This window comes from Lithobates pipiens, unplaced genomic scaffold (genome assembly GCF_037356315.1).
Source record: "Lithobates pipiens isolate NorthernLeopardFrog02 unplaced genomic scaffold, aLitPip1_a1.2 Scaffold_3, whole genome shotgun sequence".
NCBI lineage: Eukaryota > Metazoa > Chordata > Amphibia > Anura > Ranidae > Lithobates > Lithobates pipiens.
In genome coordinates, this window is record NW_027507790.1 from 161,681,407 (window position 1) to 161,697,238 (window position 15,832).

The 15,832-nt window shown below is 40.6% G+C and overlaps 1 protein-coding gene across 1 annotated transcript in view; it reads left to right on the forward strand.

Moving 5' to 3' along the window:
- The first annotated feature begins 1,913 nt into the window (after positions 1–1,913).
- EDIL3 (EGF like and discoidin domains 3) overlaps positions 1,914–15,832 on the forward strand; it is a 976,894-nt gene continuing 962,975 nt past the window's right edge. The window contains exon 1 of the mRNA XM_077462438.1: positions 1,914–2,402. Coding sequence (XP_077318564.1) covers positions 2,336–2,402 — 67 coding nt within the window. The 5' untranslated portion in view covers positions 1,914–2,335. The remainder of the gene's footprint in view (positions 2,403–15,832) is intronic.

Sequence of the window (15,832 nt, forward strand, 5' to 3'; positions counted from 1 at the left end):
CTCCAGAACTGGACATGGTATTGTAAATGAGGTCTCCAGAACTGGACACGGTATTGTAAGTGAAGTCTCCATAACTGGACACGGTGTTGTAAGTGAGGTCTCCAGAAATGGACACGATGTTGTAAGTGAAGTCTCCAGAACTGGACACGGTGTTGTAAGTGAAGTCTCCAGAACTGGACACGGTGTTGTAAGTGAGGTCTCCAGAACTGGACACTGTTGTAAGTGAGGTCTCCAGAACTGGACACAGCATTGTAAGTGAGGTCTCCAGAACTGGACACAGTATTGTAAGTGGGGTCTCCAGAACTGGACACAGTATTGTAAGTGGGGTCTCCAGAACTGGACACTGTATTGTAAGTGAGGTCTCCAGAACTGGACACGGTATTGTAAGTGAGGTCTCCAGAACTGGACATGGTATTGTAAGTGAGGTCTCCAGAACTGGACACGGTATTGTAAGTGAGGTCTCCAGAACCTGGACACGGTATTGTAAGTGAAGTCTCCATAACTGGACACGGTGTTATAAGTGAGGTCTCCAGAAATGGACACGGTGTTGTAAGTGAGGTCTCCAGAACTGGACACGGTATTGTAAGTGAGGTCTCCAGAACTGGACACGGTATTGTAAGTGAGGTCTCCAGAACTGGACACGATATTGTAAGTGAAGTCTCCAGAACTGGACACGGTGTTATAAGTGAGGTCTCCAGAACTGGACACAGTATTGTAAGTGAGGTCTCCAGAACTGGACACAGTATTGTAAGTGAAGTCGCCAGAACTGGACACGGTGTTGTGTTGTAAGTGAGGTCTCCAGAACTGGACACAGTATTGTAAGTGAGGTCTCCAGAACTGGACACAGAATTGTAAGTGAGGTCTCCAGAACTGGACACGGTGTTGTGTTGTAAGTGAGGTCTCCAGAACTGGACACAGTATTGTAAGTGAGGTCTCCAGAACTGGACACAGAATTGTAAGTGAGGTCTCCAGAACTGGACACAGAATTGTAAGTGAGGTCTCCAGAACTGGACACAGAATTGTAAGTGAGGTCTCCAGAACTGGACACAGTATTGTAAGTGAGGTCTCCAGAACTGGACACAGAATTGTAAGTGAGGTCTCCAGAACTGGACACAGAATTGTAAGTGAGGTCTCCAGAACTGGACACGGTATTGTAAGTGAGGTCTCCAGAACTGGACACGGTATTGTAAGTGAGGTCTCCAGAACTGGACACGGTATTGTAAGTGAGGTCTCCAGAACTGGACACGGTATTGTAAGTGAGGTCTCCAGAACTGGACACAGAATTGTAAGTGAGGTCTCCAGAACTGGACACAGTATTGTAAGTGAGGTCTCCAGAACTGGACACAGAATTGTAAGTGAGGTCTCCAGAACTGGACACAGAATTGTAAGTGAGGTCTCCAGAACTGGACACGGTATTGTAAGTGAGGTCTCCAGAACTGGACACGGTATTGTAAGTGAGGTCTCCAGAACTGGACACGGTATTGTAAGTGAGGTCTCCAGAACTGGACACAGAATTGTAAGTGAGGTCTCCAGAACTGGACACAGAATTGTAAGTGAGGTCTCCAGAACTGGACACAGAATTGTAAGTGAGGTCTCCAGAACTGGACACGGTATTGTAAGTGAGGTCTCCAGAACTGGACACGGTATTGTAAGTGAGGTCTCCAGAACTGGACACGGTATTGTAAGTGAGGTCTCCAGAACTGGACACAGAATTGTAAGTGAGGTCTCCAGAACTGGACACAGTATTGTAAGTGAGGTCTCCACTCTCCAGAACTGGACACAGTGTTGTAAATTAGGTCTCACTAATCTATATAGGGGATCAGGAGCTCCTTCCTCCTGCTGCACATCCCATCCATCTAGGATCCTGTGTGTATTCCGTGTCTCGTGTAGCCCATGAAGGATTGTGAGTGCATGCCTGCACACCAGTCTTCCAATACTAACACAATTATTGGGGTTACAGATCCTTTAAGAGCAGAGCCGTGTAGCAAAGCCCAAGTGAGAAGGATGAAGTAAGTAAGCAGGAGGAGCAGGTGTCTGGGCGGTGCGATCCTTCTCCCTATCCTCAGTGTGTATGTGCGATCCTCTCTGCTCCTTCCCATTCTCTCCTCCAGCACAAGGAGGTCGGTGTGTGAGCGGAGGAAAGGAGCCGGGACTCCCCATCTCTCTATACACTCTCATCTCCCATCCTCCTCTCCTTCCACCACCCATCTGCCCGGATACTGGCCATCGCTAGGAATACTAAGGACCATTGGGAACCTCTTCCCGGGACCGGAGTGTGTCTTTCCCGGGGACATCATTTGCACCAGCTTTTCCTTTCATTTGGTGACCCACAACCATGATCCTGAAGGGGGTCACACGTCTCCTCATCAGCCTCAGCTTTTGGGTCCCTCTGCTAGTACAAGGTAAGTCATGATGATGATGATGTGTCCGGCACTTTCATTGCAACTTACCTAGATGGAGTGACAGCTCCGGAGTTGTGCACCGGGGATACCGGGGATGGATGATCCGCTCTGAACACGGGGGACAAGCCGGAGCTCCGACTGGATTAGCCTTCTGCCATCTGCACACATCATCTGCTTCCCAATGGTCTTAATGAGATGACAGGGAAAGGGCTTAATTGTAATGCCTATCAGCGGTTATCCGCAGGGCACTGCTCCCTATCCCTCTCATCTCCATCCTTCTCTCCATCTCTTCCCTCTCCTCTCCTCATCCCTCTCTTCTCCTCCTTATCTCTCTTCTCCTCCTCATCCCTCTCCTCTTCATCGCTCATCCCCATCCCTCTCCTCTCCATCCCTCTCCTCCCCATACCTCTCCTCTCCATCCCTCTCCTCCCCATACCTCTCCTCTCCATCCCTCTCCGATCCATCCATCTCCTTTCCCGGAGTAGATTGCGGTGATGGGAGATGCAGCAAAGCCTTGGAAATTAGGCTGGGAAGGCAGAGGAGGACGACTTCTCCAGGGCTTTCCTACAAGACCCCCAATTATGAGTGCTTTAACTTTATGCTTTGCTGGGGCTTTAGAAATCCACTTCTGTCCTCAAAAAGTTGTTTGTGCAGTGATTGAAATTGATGCAGCTAGGTCATAAAGAGTTAAATCATGGCAGTTCCCCCTCCTTAATAGTAAGCTTATGAGTAGAAGAGGGATGTGTTTTACACCTTATCTTTAGTTGGGCTGCACATTCCAGTATCTTAGCCTGACCCTTTGCACATAACTTTTGTGCTGATCTCAGTACATAATCTGTGCCCCCAGCCAGTCCTGGCAGTACATCCTAGTTTGTACCTAGTGCATGTCCCCAGCCTGCCCTGATCAGTACACCCTGGTATGTACCTAGTCTATGCCCCTAGCCTGTCCTGGTAGTACATCACAGTCTGTGCCCAATCTATGCCTCTAGCTGTCCTGGTAGTACATCCCAGTCTGTGCCTAGTCTATGCCCCTAGCCTGTCCTGGTAGTACATCCCAGTCTGTACCTAGTCTATGCCCCTAGTCTGTACCTAGGTAGTACATCCCAGTCTGTACCTAGTGTATGCCCCCAGCCTGTCCTGGGTTATACTTCCCAGTCAGTACCTAGTGTATACTCCCCAGCCTGTCCTGGGTTGTACATCACAGTCTGTAGCTAGTCTATGCCCCAGTCTGTACCTGGGCAGTACATCCCAGTCTGTACCTAGTGTTTTCACCCAGCCTGTACCTGGTTGTAAATCCCAGTCTGTACCTAGTAAATGCCGCCAGTCTGCACCTGGGTTGTACATACCAGCCTGAACCTAGTCCATGCCCCAAGCCTGCACCTGGGATGTACATGCCAGCCTTTACCTAGTCTATGCCCCCATCCTGTGCCTAGGTTGTACATACCAGCCTGTACCCAGTCTATGCCCCCACCCTGTACCTGGGTTGTACATACCAGCCTGTACCTAGTCTATTCCCCCACCCTGTACCTGGGTTGTACATACCAGCCTGTACCTAGTCTATGCCCCCACCCTGTACCTGGGTTGTACATACCAGCCTGTACCTAGCCTATGCCCCTACCCTGTACCTGGGTTGTACATACCAGCCTTTACCTAGTCTATGCCCCTACCCTGTACCTGGGTTTTACTACCTAGTCTAGGCTCCCAATCTGTACCTGGGCTGTGAATCTTATTCTGTACCTAGTCTATGCACCCAGCCTGTACCTGGGGTGTACTTCCCAGTCTGTACCTGGGTTCAACATTCCAGTCTGTACCTAATCTATGCCCCCAGTCTTTACCTGGGTTAAACATTCCAGTCTTCACCTAGTCTATGCCCCCCCAGCCTATACCTGGGTTATATATCCCAGCCTATGCCTGGACTATTTAGCCTATTCGGTATCCAGGTTACATATCTTAGCCTGTACCTGTAATACGCACCCTACCTTGTACCTGGACCATACCCCCTAGTTTGTATCTAGAATGTACATTTTAGCCTATACCTGAACTATGCACTCTAGCCTGTACTTGGGTTATACATCCCAGTCTGTACTTAGTTTATGCCCCCCAGCTTGTATTTAGAAAATGCCCTCTAGCCTGTCTCTGGATTATATATCCAAATGTGTACCTGGCCCATACATCCCAGACTGCACCTAGTCTGTGTATCCCATCCTGCACATGGTTTATACATCCAGTATGTACTTGGTTTATATACTTCAAAATGTACCTTGTATATACCTTCCATCATGTACCTTAGCTATGCATTCCGCTGCGTATCTCATCTATGCATCCCAGGCTTTACCTAGTCTTTTTCAGAGTCTATACCTGAAATATGCAATTAACTTTGTACATGGGCTATACACTCCAGCCCATAGCTGGGCTATGTACCTTTTACTGCACCTGGGCTGTGCACCCTGTCCCGTGTCTTAGCTAGCCCGTACCTTGGCTATGCACCTCAGTCTGTACCTGACTTACTTAATATACCCCAGCCTGTACCTGGTCTATGCACATCAGCCAATGCATAGTCTTTGCAACCTAGGCAGTGCCCGGTCTATGCAGCTTAAATTCTGCCTGTTCTTTTAAATACATGCTGCACCTGGCTTCACCTCTGCCAATGGGCTTCTTTACTCTAACCTTACACTGAGATCTTCTCCCCACTTTGTACTTGCTTCATTCTTCTTTTGAACTTTATGCCATATTTTGATTTTATGCTGCCCTAGGCATTGTGATTAAATGCTTTCTAATTAGCAACCCAATCATTCCTCACTATGCAGATCTTCTTTATTACAGTTTTTGTAGAAATGGTCAGTAAAGGAAAAGGACCACAAAAAAAAAATAAAAAATAAAATAAATAAATGAAATTTCACAACTCACCTAATAACAGTTGCATGCCCCAACTGAACAATGGTGCCTTACTCAAGTGCCTAGTTGCCTATATATTAGATGCGTCCCTAACCTGCGGCTAATGTGGGGCTATGTTCCCTTGCCTGCTGTGTATCTCTGCGTCTCTGCCAGCCCCTGAGCTCTGCACCTCTGCTGAAGATCTATCTGCTCCTGTGGCTGGCATCTGTTCTGTGAATCGAACAGCTCCCTAACTTCGCTTGTTAGGGGGAAAGGTCTTGTTAAATGCAGACAATTCATCACGGCTTGTAGGAGTAGGTCTATGGATGAAAGGAATGGATGAGATTAGTGCTTACTAGACTGTGTAGTTCGTTTTCTTTGCCTGAAAGATAATGAAGCCTTTGGGGCTTTAAATTGTGTGAACAGGCACTGATCTGATCTCCCAAATTAATATAAATATCACAATGGGAGTGACCGCATCCATAAAATAAATCCCTTTCTCCCTCAGTACAAAGGCTGTTCCATATTTCCTCCGTGTCAACCTCTGCTCCCATGAACAGTTCTGATTTAGAACATCTGTATCAATCTACAGGGGAAAAAAAAAAAAAGACACTATTAACCGAAAAGGGATGGTATAGCTAGAGCGAGATGCATTTTGTTTATTTGGCTAGTGTGCAGCATATAGATTTATCTACCAAGGAAACAAGTGTGCAATCAGTAAAGCCAACATTGCTGTCATTAGATTATAGATTGGAACAAAAAGTCAAAAGGTATCCGGAACAGCTTTAATAAGCACTTGGACTCAGCAAATGATTTTGCTCTTAAGAGACATATTTTCCGGTGCATTTGCAGGTATTGATTGTCCATGCACTTAGGTCCTGAGATGAAATGAATGTGATTCCTGCACCCACCCTTAGCTTTGGTAGTATTCCCCCCGTAGTCACCCTCTTGCCCCTCTCCAGTTTGGATGATGAGGGCAGTTGTTAGAAGAAGCACTGATCTTACTGCAGAGACTGCAGACTCACTTGTGATTATTGTCCAGTCATTAAAAAAAAAGTCTAATTAGGGTTTCCAGATTTGTTTAGCTCAGATATAGTCCTTCTTTCGGTGGTTGTTTAACCTGTGCACAGACATCCAGACAGTCCCAGCTGGTGTCTTCATGACTTAAATGCCTTAATAAAACCATCATGCAGACTTTTGACCTCGATGATCCCTTGAGTGCTGATTAGGAAGTGTTGCACTTGTTCTTTTCAGATTCTAGGAAAAAAAAAAAAATGAATTTATAGAGAATGATACAGCACATCCTTGCAGCTGTCCTTAAAACAGTCCTTGTTTTATTTCTTTAATATATATTCTTTCTATATGATGCTCTGGCAGATGCTAGTTTCGATTACAGCATATTTAGACAGATGTTATTTTATTGATGCTACACCGTATGAACATAAAGGCGACTTGGTAGATTGGAAGAGGAAAAATGAGTTTCATTAACATACAAACAGTCTTTATTTTTATGCAATGTGGGCGTGAGGTTTGTTTTTGTAACTGTTTGGGTTTATTATTATGTTTCCGGTTTGTTTGATGCTACTTATCTACCTGCAACACAAGAGATAATATAACGTGGCTTTCTTCCCTCTAATTTCTTTTTTTTTTTCTAGTGGTATATTCATAATCCTTTTTATTATAGGCCCTACCCATGAATCATTTTTACTTTTAAAATGAAACCAATGGATCAGTCATCAAACTGAATATTGTATCAGCTGATAAATATTTCATCAGTATGGGCCATGCTAAAATTTCAATAGCATTTCATACAGTTGCAGGAGGCATATGACGTTATGCAATCTGTCACAATGGCTAACGCTCATGTCTTAATCCTTTAAGCAAAATGTACCCCATTAAGGTTTAGACAAATTCATTTGTTTTACAGATTGACTTGCCTGGGTAGCTTCAATTCCCCTTTCTGTCAAAAATGAACTATTGAAACAGAGATGGCTGATATAATTCACTTGCTATGAAACCCCTTTGTCAATTAAATATTCATTTGAAGAAAAATCTACTTTTTATCTATTTTTTTTTCTAGTATTACAGATTGCTCATTTAAGATAATAGACTGGCCTGTGATGCAACAGTTACAAAAGTAATAACATGCCCTTTTTTTTTCTTTTTCTGCTCCTCTCTCTAAGGATAATCAATCAGTTTGAAATAGTTCCCTATAAAAACGTGTTTAACAAAATCCGATTTGTGGAAAAAAAATGGCTTTGGAGCCATGAGGATGACCTCTTTCTCTAATAAGCTTTCAATTTTTCTAACCAAAAGTTGATGAGTACAAAGTTTCAGATTATGATATCTGATTTTTAAGTACATTGGAATGCCAACAGTCTGGCCAACGAGCTGTAAAATTGAATGTCGTCCTTCCTTAAAATGTGTTATTTGCCAAATTACAGAGCCTTCCAGGTTTAGTGCGCTTTAACATTTACATTAGGGAACAAGTGTGCATGATTTTCTGTTTTCCCGATGAATGAAAACTAATGGATTTTTTTTAGAGTGGTTGGTGCCCACTGTAGCCTTACATTTAAATGAGTCTAAATGGTACGTGTCTTTAAAGAAGAAGCTGAATGCTCTGCTCAGTATCTAATTTTAAAAGAGCAATTTAGCATTTATTGATATTGTAGATATGTTTTTCAAGTTTTGTTACTGGCTATAAAGGGACAAAGTTATCCATGCATAACTGATGAGTATAGTATTAAGAGCAGATAATTACCATTTGGCCAAATAGATCTGGTCATCCATAATTTGTTGTGTGTACCTGTGTTTTTCCATGCTTTGATCTGCCTGCCATGTTTCTGAATAATTATTTAAGTCATGTGTGGTGCCAATGACCCATTGTCGCACAGTGTAGGGTGAACAGAACAGTGCCGATAGGTAAACCAGTTTTTGTTAATTGTCAATGGAAAATTAAACTTTCTTACTGGTTGCTCTGGATTACAGCACTTTCTGTCATTATTGCTCTTTGCAATACCCTGGGAATTGTAAAATTGCTTGAATCCACTTGTAAACAATTAAATAACAACAAATTGGCCGATTCATCACTACGACCGGCTATCTCCCAAGTAGCACAACTAGACACATATATGAAAAAGAAGAAATCGTGATAAGGTTCGTCCCAGGATTGCCACCAAAGGGAGAATCAACAATGGGATTCAATCAGTTATTGAACAATTAACTTTATTGATGAATGAAAAGAAGTACAAAATAGAATCCCACTAATGCAGCACAAATGCCACCAAAGTGGGACACATTCCTCCACGATATCTACTGGTATTAATAAAACACTGTAAACCATAGAAAAAACAACGTTGTATAGTTAAAAGTAGACAGTCTTTTGTCCAGCGTCTACTTTTAACTATACAACGTTGTTTTTTTATGGTTTAAAGTGTTTTTTTTAATACCAGTAGATATCATGGTGGAACGTCTCCCACTTTGGCAGCCTTTTTTACTGCTTTTCATTCATCAATAAAGTTAATTGTTCAATAACTGATTGAATCCCGTTGTTGATTCTCCCTTTGATGGCAATCCTGGAACTAACCTTGTCCCAGTTTCTTCTTTTTCATATCTTTGCAATACCCTACTGAGTATCTCACATCACTTTTAATTCATTCAGTGTACAACTATTTGCTATACCGAACATTTTAATAACAGTCACATGACTAGAATTAATGATTGTTTTGGCAAATAGTGATTATTGTGCCAAATATTACATTTTGTCTGATTATTGCACTTTTAGACTCATTAGAAAATGTATTGGTGTGAATGTATGTACATAGTGCAATTTCAGTATAACATTCAATCACCATATGCTCCAAGATTTTTGGAACGGATTGAATGACAGTGAATTGAGAGCTAGTAGTTTCTCATAAGTTTTATTCAAATTTATGATACCAATCACTTAAGGTTAGGAGCTAACAAAGACTTCTACTGCCTTAGAATAAGGAATTGGGCTGCTAGGAGTATGTGTGACAACTTGTCTGTGATCTTTCCGGTATCTGTCTATCCCTAAATTGAGTAGGACCAGTGCAGGGACTAAAAATTCTTCTGTAGTGAAAAACTCATGAACAATTCTCATGTACCTCTCTTCGTAATAAAGTTTGGAGCCAATTGAACGGTTCACGATTGGAGTAGTGATATTCAGTTGTCGATTTATGTTTTCTAAGGCAGGCTTGTTCATCTGCTCAAAGTGCAAGACCCAAATGGATAATCAGATGAGCCTTCTAAGCCGACTCTCACAAGCAGGTGGCTAGATTACACAAATACACTGTGGCATGTTAAGCAACAGGAACTGCATACATATTATTTGGAAGCAATAGCCCACCTCCAGCTATTTTTTTTTTTTTGCATACAGTGGGAAAAGGTAAAGAAATCTGCCACATTTTAAATGGTGCATGTAACACCACTGGGGAGATTCCCACTCACATCTTGCCCTCATCACATGAACTGAGGGGGAATCTCCCCAATAAAGAAACAGACAACAAAGAAAAAACTTGAAAGAGGTTCTAACCACCCTCAGAGATTTTTTTTTAAATTCATTTAAGTGTTGTTGTTGAAAAGATTAATTTCAGTTCATGTTCTGTCTGACACCCATAAAAAGAGAGGAAGGACAACGATGGGAACACAGACAGCAATTAAAAGTTTGGTGCTTCCAACCTTTTGCTACTGTATTCAAAATGCAAAAAACAAAAAAGAAACTTTGGCTGGGGTTGGGCTTTAATTTGCTTGTGAAGTAAAGCATCAAGTAACCTATTGAAATGTAGTACCCTAGTATGTTGTCAGGCACGAAATCTAATTTCTTGTGATGAAAAACATTTTATGCATCAAAGTATTGAATAAAGTCAATCTCTTAAAATGTGATATATTGATTCATTTTAGTCAATTATTTGTTGGGGTTTTGCAACTCTTCCTACAAAGTTCACCAACTAGAGAACATTATACACCAATTTATTTTTAATTCCTCCTCTTTTTTAACTCACTTTGCTATTAGAAATCATTATGTGCTTTCCATATCTAACAGTATTAAAGTCAATATTAAAGTGGGAGTAAACTTCCATGAACAGTTTTTTACCTATAGGTAAGCCTATAGTAAGGATTACCAATAAGTACAGTAAATATCTCCTAAACCATGCACCGGTTAGGAGATATTTACTTGTGAAGCCGCTTGTGATGTCTCTGGTGCATGCGTTCCTTCAGAGCCCTGTGCAGTGAACAGCGGCTTCCGTGCGCCTGCGCGGGAGTGTTTTCATTGAAGCTTGTCAAAGGGACCGCAGCCAGCCAATATTCGATGCATGCTAGCACGTTATAACTTTGCCTTGCAAGTTTCTAAAAGAAAAAAAAAGGGGGTTTACTACAACTTCATTTGGAACATTAAAGTGGGTCTTCTCAAAAATTAGGATTCGCTTTTTTAGGGAGAACATTCTTGTTCTCTATGTGAAGGTTCTTCAGAGTTGATCCCTTCAAGCGTGTGAGGATTGCTGATGTACGTGAAGAGCAACGTATGCAAGTAGAAAGTGGACACTCAAGTTGGTTGGAGAACAATGATTACTATATTGATGTATGTCATGAAATATATAAAAATTATTTACAATATGAGTTAAAGTAAATAGTAGTGTTGACTTAATAAACACTATAAATCGATAAATCCAGTGACAGGGGATAGTAATTTAAAACAAATACATTAGTGAACAAATGAAAAGAATATTAATAATGAGGTCCATGATTAAACAGTCCATAAATGAGACCAGAAAGTCTCAAACGGAAGATACAATTATACTGATGTGAAATCTTCAAAGCTTTCACCACACTACGTGCAATCAGTGTTTCCACTACCCTTTGGTTATGCACTCACCAAATAGTGATGCCTTGCACTCTCATGCTCGGCAAAACAGAATCAACCCTTAAAGGGTTAAACATCCAACGATATCCAGAGTCATTTGCAATATTTTTTTAGAGATACGCACTTGCTTCTGAAGAAGTGTAACTTCATCCACGAAACGCGTCAAGATTTTAAATGCAATTTTTCATTCTATCATGCCTTTATATCATATCCTGTTTTTTTTATTTTGTGTTTAATGTGCAATAATGGAATTTATATATTTTTTTATATTTTTTGTCTATTATATGCCTATCAGCTCATCATATCTGCTATGTACCATATCCCATGTGTATTTATATTAATAAACTTCGTCTTTATTGTGCAATTTATTTATTATTTATAATTATTTAGGTCCAAACACACATCTCACTCAAAGTCCTCTTTCTTAAGGATATCCAGACGTAACACCCGATATCATGGACTCTCCATGTATAATAAAATAAAGTGCCCTAATAGTGCATTATCGTTATGAAAAATGTATTTCTCTTAAAAATCTTCAAACATTGCACTCACATAAGTTAAGATCAATAACGCATAGAGACATCCGCTTGCAGCAGCAAGTTCTGGAGTAGTATGGTCATAGCAGACACAGAATGTGTGAACTGAACCTCACCAACGAGAGATTGTGCTCCTCGGAACATAATTTCCAGTATAGCATCAAGCGTTAACAACTGGTTGCCGTACAGCCAACGTCCCAAAGTTTTGTCAAAATCCCATGAGTAAGTCATGATGATGAAACATTGGGACATTGGCTGGTCAGTAACCAGTTGTTAATGCTTGACGCTGTACCGGAAGGCACGTTCCGAGGAGCACGATCTCTCGTTGGTGAGGATCATTTCACACAATTCCCTGTTCTCTCAGGGGAGAGGAGACAGATTGTGTGTTCCTACTAATTAGGAACACTGATCGGCCTCCTCCCCAATCAGTCCTCTCCCCCTTACAGTTAGAACACACCTAGAGAACACAGTTAACCTCTTGATCGCCCCCTAGTGTTAACGCCTTCCCTGCCATTGACATTTATACAGTTATCAGTAGCTATTTTTAGCTCTGATCGCTGTATAAATGTCACTGGTCCCAAAATAGTGTCAAAAGTGTCCGATCTGTCTGCCGCAATGTCGCAGCCCTGATAAAAATCGCAGCTTGCCACCCTAACTAGTAAAAAAAAATAATAATAAAAATGACATAAATCTATCCCCTATGTTGTAGACTCTATAACTTTTGCGAAAACCAATGAATATACGTCTATTATGATTTTTTTTTACCAAAAATATGTCGAAGAATATATATATGCCTAAACTGATGAAGAAATTTAATTTAGTTTTTTTTGGATATTTATTATAGCAAAAAGTACAAAATATTGTGTTATTTTCAAAATTGTTGCTCTTTTTTTATTTATAGCACAAAAAATAAATACAGCAGAGGTGATCAAATACCAACAAAAGAAAGCTCTACTTGTGGGGAAAAAAAGTACAGTATTTTGTTTGGTTACAACATCGCACGTCCACGCAATTGTCAGTTAAATTGTCGCAGTGTCGTATAAAAAAAAATGGCCTGGTCAGGAAACGGGCAGATCCTTTCGGGGCTGAAGTGGTTAATCATGGACCTGATTATTATTATTTTTTTCATTTGTTCACTAAAGTATTCGTTCAATCACTATCAACTGTCACCGAGTTTATTGATTTATAGTGTTTATTAAGTCAGAGCTACAATTGACTCATATTGTAAATATTTTTTTAATATTATCTTATTTTAAAGTAGCAGCTTTTGCACATTTAGGGTACTCTGGTGCAGTGGTGTTACCTAAAGAGTGGGTGTACGGATCTTTTGGACCAACTGTTTTTATGTTGTAAAATATAGCCAACACATTTCAAAGGCTTTGGTAGTGTTACATCTGTTGGTCATGGGGATTGCAGTCGGTGTCCTTATATTAAAGGATCCTTATATAAAATTTAATATTATACACCAATAAAGTGGTCATTATTCCCTAACCAGTTGGAGGTCTTTTATTCACATATCGTGTTTTACCCCTGCCTCCACAATCTTTAGAGTTTTATTGTCATTCTGATGTACCAATAAACGACACTTCAAGGATTACAGTGTTGCCCTTCTTACTACTTTAGAGTCCAGAACAAAGCATGGTAAGCTTATACATTACTTTTTCTTACAGTCTTCTGGAAGCTCTGGTCACATTATGGGTAATTTTTCTTCTTCAGCAACAGTGGTAGGCGGTTCTTCCTCCTGGACAGCTTGTTGTCCAAATACTGAGCTACGAGCACCATGCTGTCCAGGAATACTGTGATCCCAGGTCAGGGTGATGAAGCATCACCAGGGCATAGAAGAGGTACACCTTGCCTTTTACACCTTTATTTTTCTTAGTTCCGGTTTAGTAGGTATTTCATATTTTTTGGCTTTTTTGGAAATATATAGCTCTGTTTAGTCAAATATGTTATTAGTTTCATATTCTGAAGCTGTTCATAACCTTTAATTGCTTTGTTAAAGGGTAAGCTACAAAATACAGTATAGTCTCTACAAAGCATTTATTCCATTATACACTGTTGCAGAGTGGAGAAGATAAAAATGTATCTTCGGAAAATCTTGTAATGTCATTAGTGATGAATTCAGGATGTAGGTTTCAGCAATTGTAATGACTGTCTGGATAGTAAAACCATATGCGTTTTATCTTAGAAAATACAGTATTTTGTTGGAAACATTAGTACCTAAAAATTAATCTTACAGTATGTATCTATATAGAGGTTGGAGAAGCAAAACAATCAATTTATAACCAAATAATGTGGGGGATTTGTAAAGTAAGTATTCAGCTGAAACACTTAAATAAATCTAGGCATGTGCAGGCAAAAATTTGTTTTTTTCCCATGATGGGATGTTTAAAGTGCATATCAAGCAAAAAAATTTTTGGGAAGAATTTAAAGCTCCTGCCTGTTTTTTTTTATTACTTTCCGTGGCTCTGTTAGATAGTTTGTCCCTTATTTTCTATCAGACAGGACCCTTTCTCCAACAAGAACTGTTTTTTGGGGGGGTTTTTTTGGTTTTCAAGTTGTTATGTCTCATGATATTGACGTAACTGTTTATCAAATGCATATTTTCAGTATAAAATACACTAAAGCTAATATTACTTCAGAGAAACACAAAATAAGACCAGCTTTTTGGTAAAATAATGTTATGTTACGTAAAAAGGTACCAAACAAGTCAGGCCTTAAAGTGATACTACAGTCTCATATTTTTTTGCCTAAAAATAAGAAAAATCTTATACTTACCTGCTCTGTGCAGTTGGTTTTTCATAGAGCAGCCTGGCCACTCCCCCTGGACGAGTGCCCCCAAAGCAAGCAGCTTGCTATGGGGGCACCCGGGCCAAGCCACAGCTCCATGTGTCCATTCAGACACAAAGCACCTTCTAGGCCCCGCACCCTCTCTCTCCTCATTGGCTGAATGACTTTGATTGAGAGCAGCAGGAGCCAATTGCACTCTGCTGTTTCAGCCAATGAAGAGGAGAGTCTCGGGCAACTGAGTCACTCCTGCAATATTGCTGGATAGAGATGGGCAAAGGTAAGTATTAGGGGGGCTGAGTGGGGCTGCTTCACACAGAAATGTTTTTTATCTTAATGCATTCAATGCATTAAGATAAAAAACTTCTGACTTTACAATCACTTAAGCTCGTAAAACCCCAGCAAATTTTGGCACCAGAAGTGTCTATTGGAAACACTTTAAAAACCTTTACAGGTGATCATTTTTAGAGTTAACCTAAAATGACTGCCCTCATGCCTGCCTGTATGTTGCCTGTATGTTGATAACTAATATGTGTAGCACAGTCATTGTTGTCATATGTTAGAGAACTCAATGTGCATATTTACTCTCATATGCATGGTTCATATACAGATTTTTTTTTATTTGTGGATTTTATTTCATTTTCACTCTTGAAACCTTTTTTTTACCAATTTATTTTAATCCTATCGCATAGTGGGAAGACAAAGCCCCTATGTGATGGCACAGTGGAAGTGACAGGTTCTTTTTAAGGAGACAACAGGGGTTTAGCTTCATTCAGTGCAGGTCTTCCACTCTCCATGTTGACATTGGCCATGGGCATCATAAGCGCATTGGGGGGCAGTGAAGCCAGGCATACATGGCAGTAAGGAGGTTCAGGGGTAGAACATTGCCACTGTATTTTAAGTAAACGGGCAGCCAAACACAAGACAGTTGATGGCTGGCTTAAGAAATATACATACTTTCCTGGCTGCTATAGCAGTATGTAAATGTTGTCACTGCTGCCAATGTAACTGTTACATTAGTGACCATGGAAGGGTAGCAATGAAAAAAACTGACAGGGGTCCTAACCTTTCCGCACTCTATCCAAAACTAAGAAAAAAAATTTAATTGACATATACATATACATTTAAGTGAATAAAACAAATTTTTATTTAGGGACACTCATACAAAGCAATGAATGTGACATTTGGCAAATATTCACTACAGATAAATCAATCACTGTAATTAGGAATTTTAGGAATGCAATACATGGCATTGATCTAATGTGTGTTGTGTGCTGCAACACAGGTGCATTTCCATTTTGCTTTGGGGTGCCATTCACCAGTGTATATAGTGCGTTTTACCACAGCAC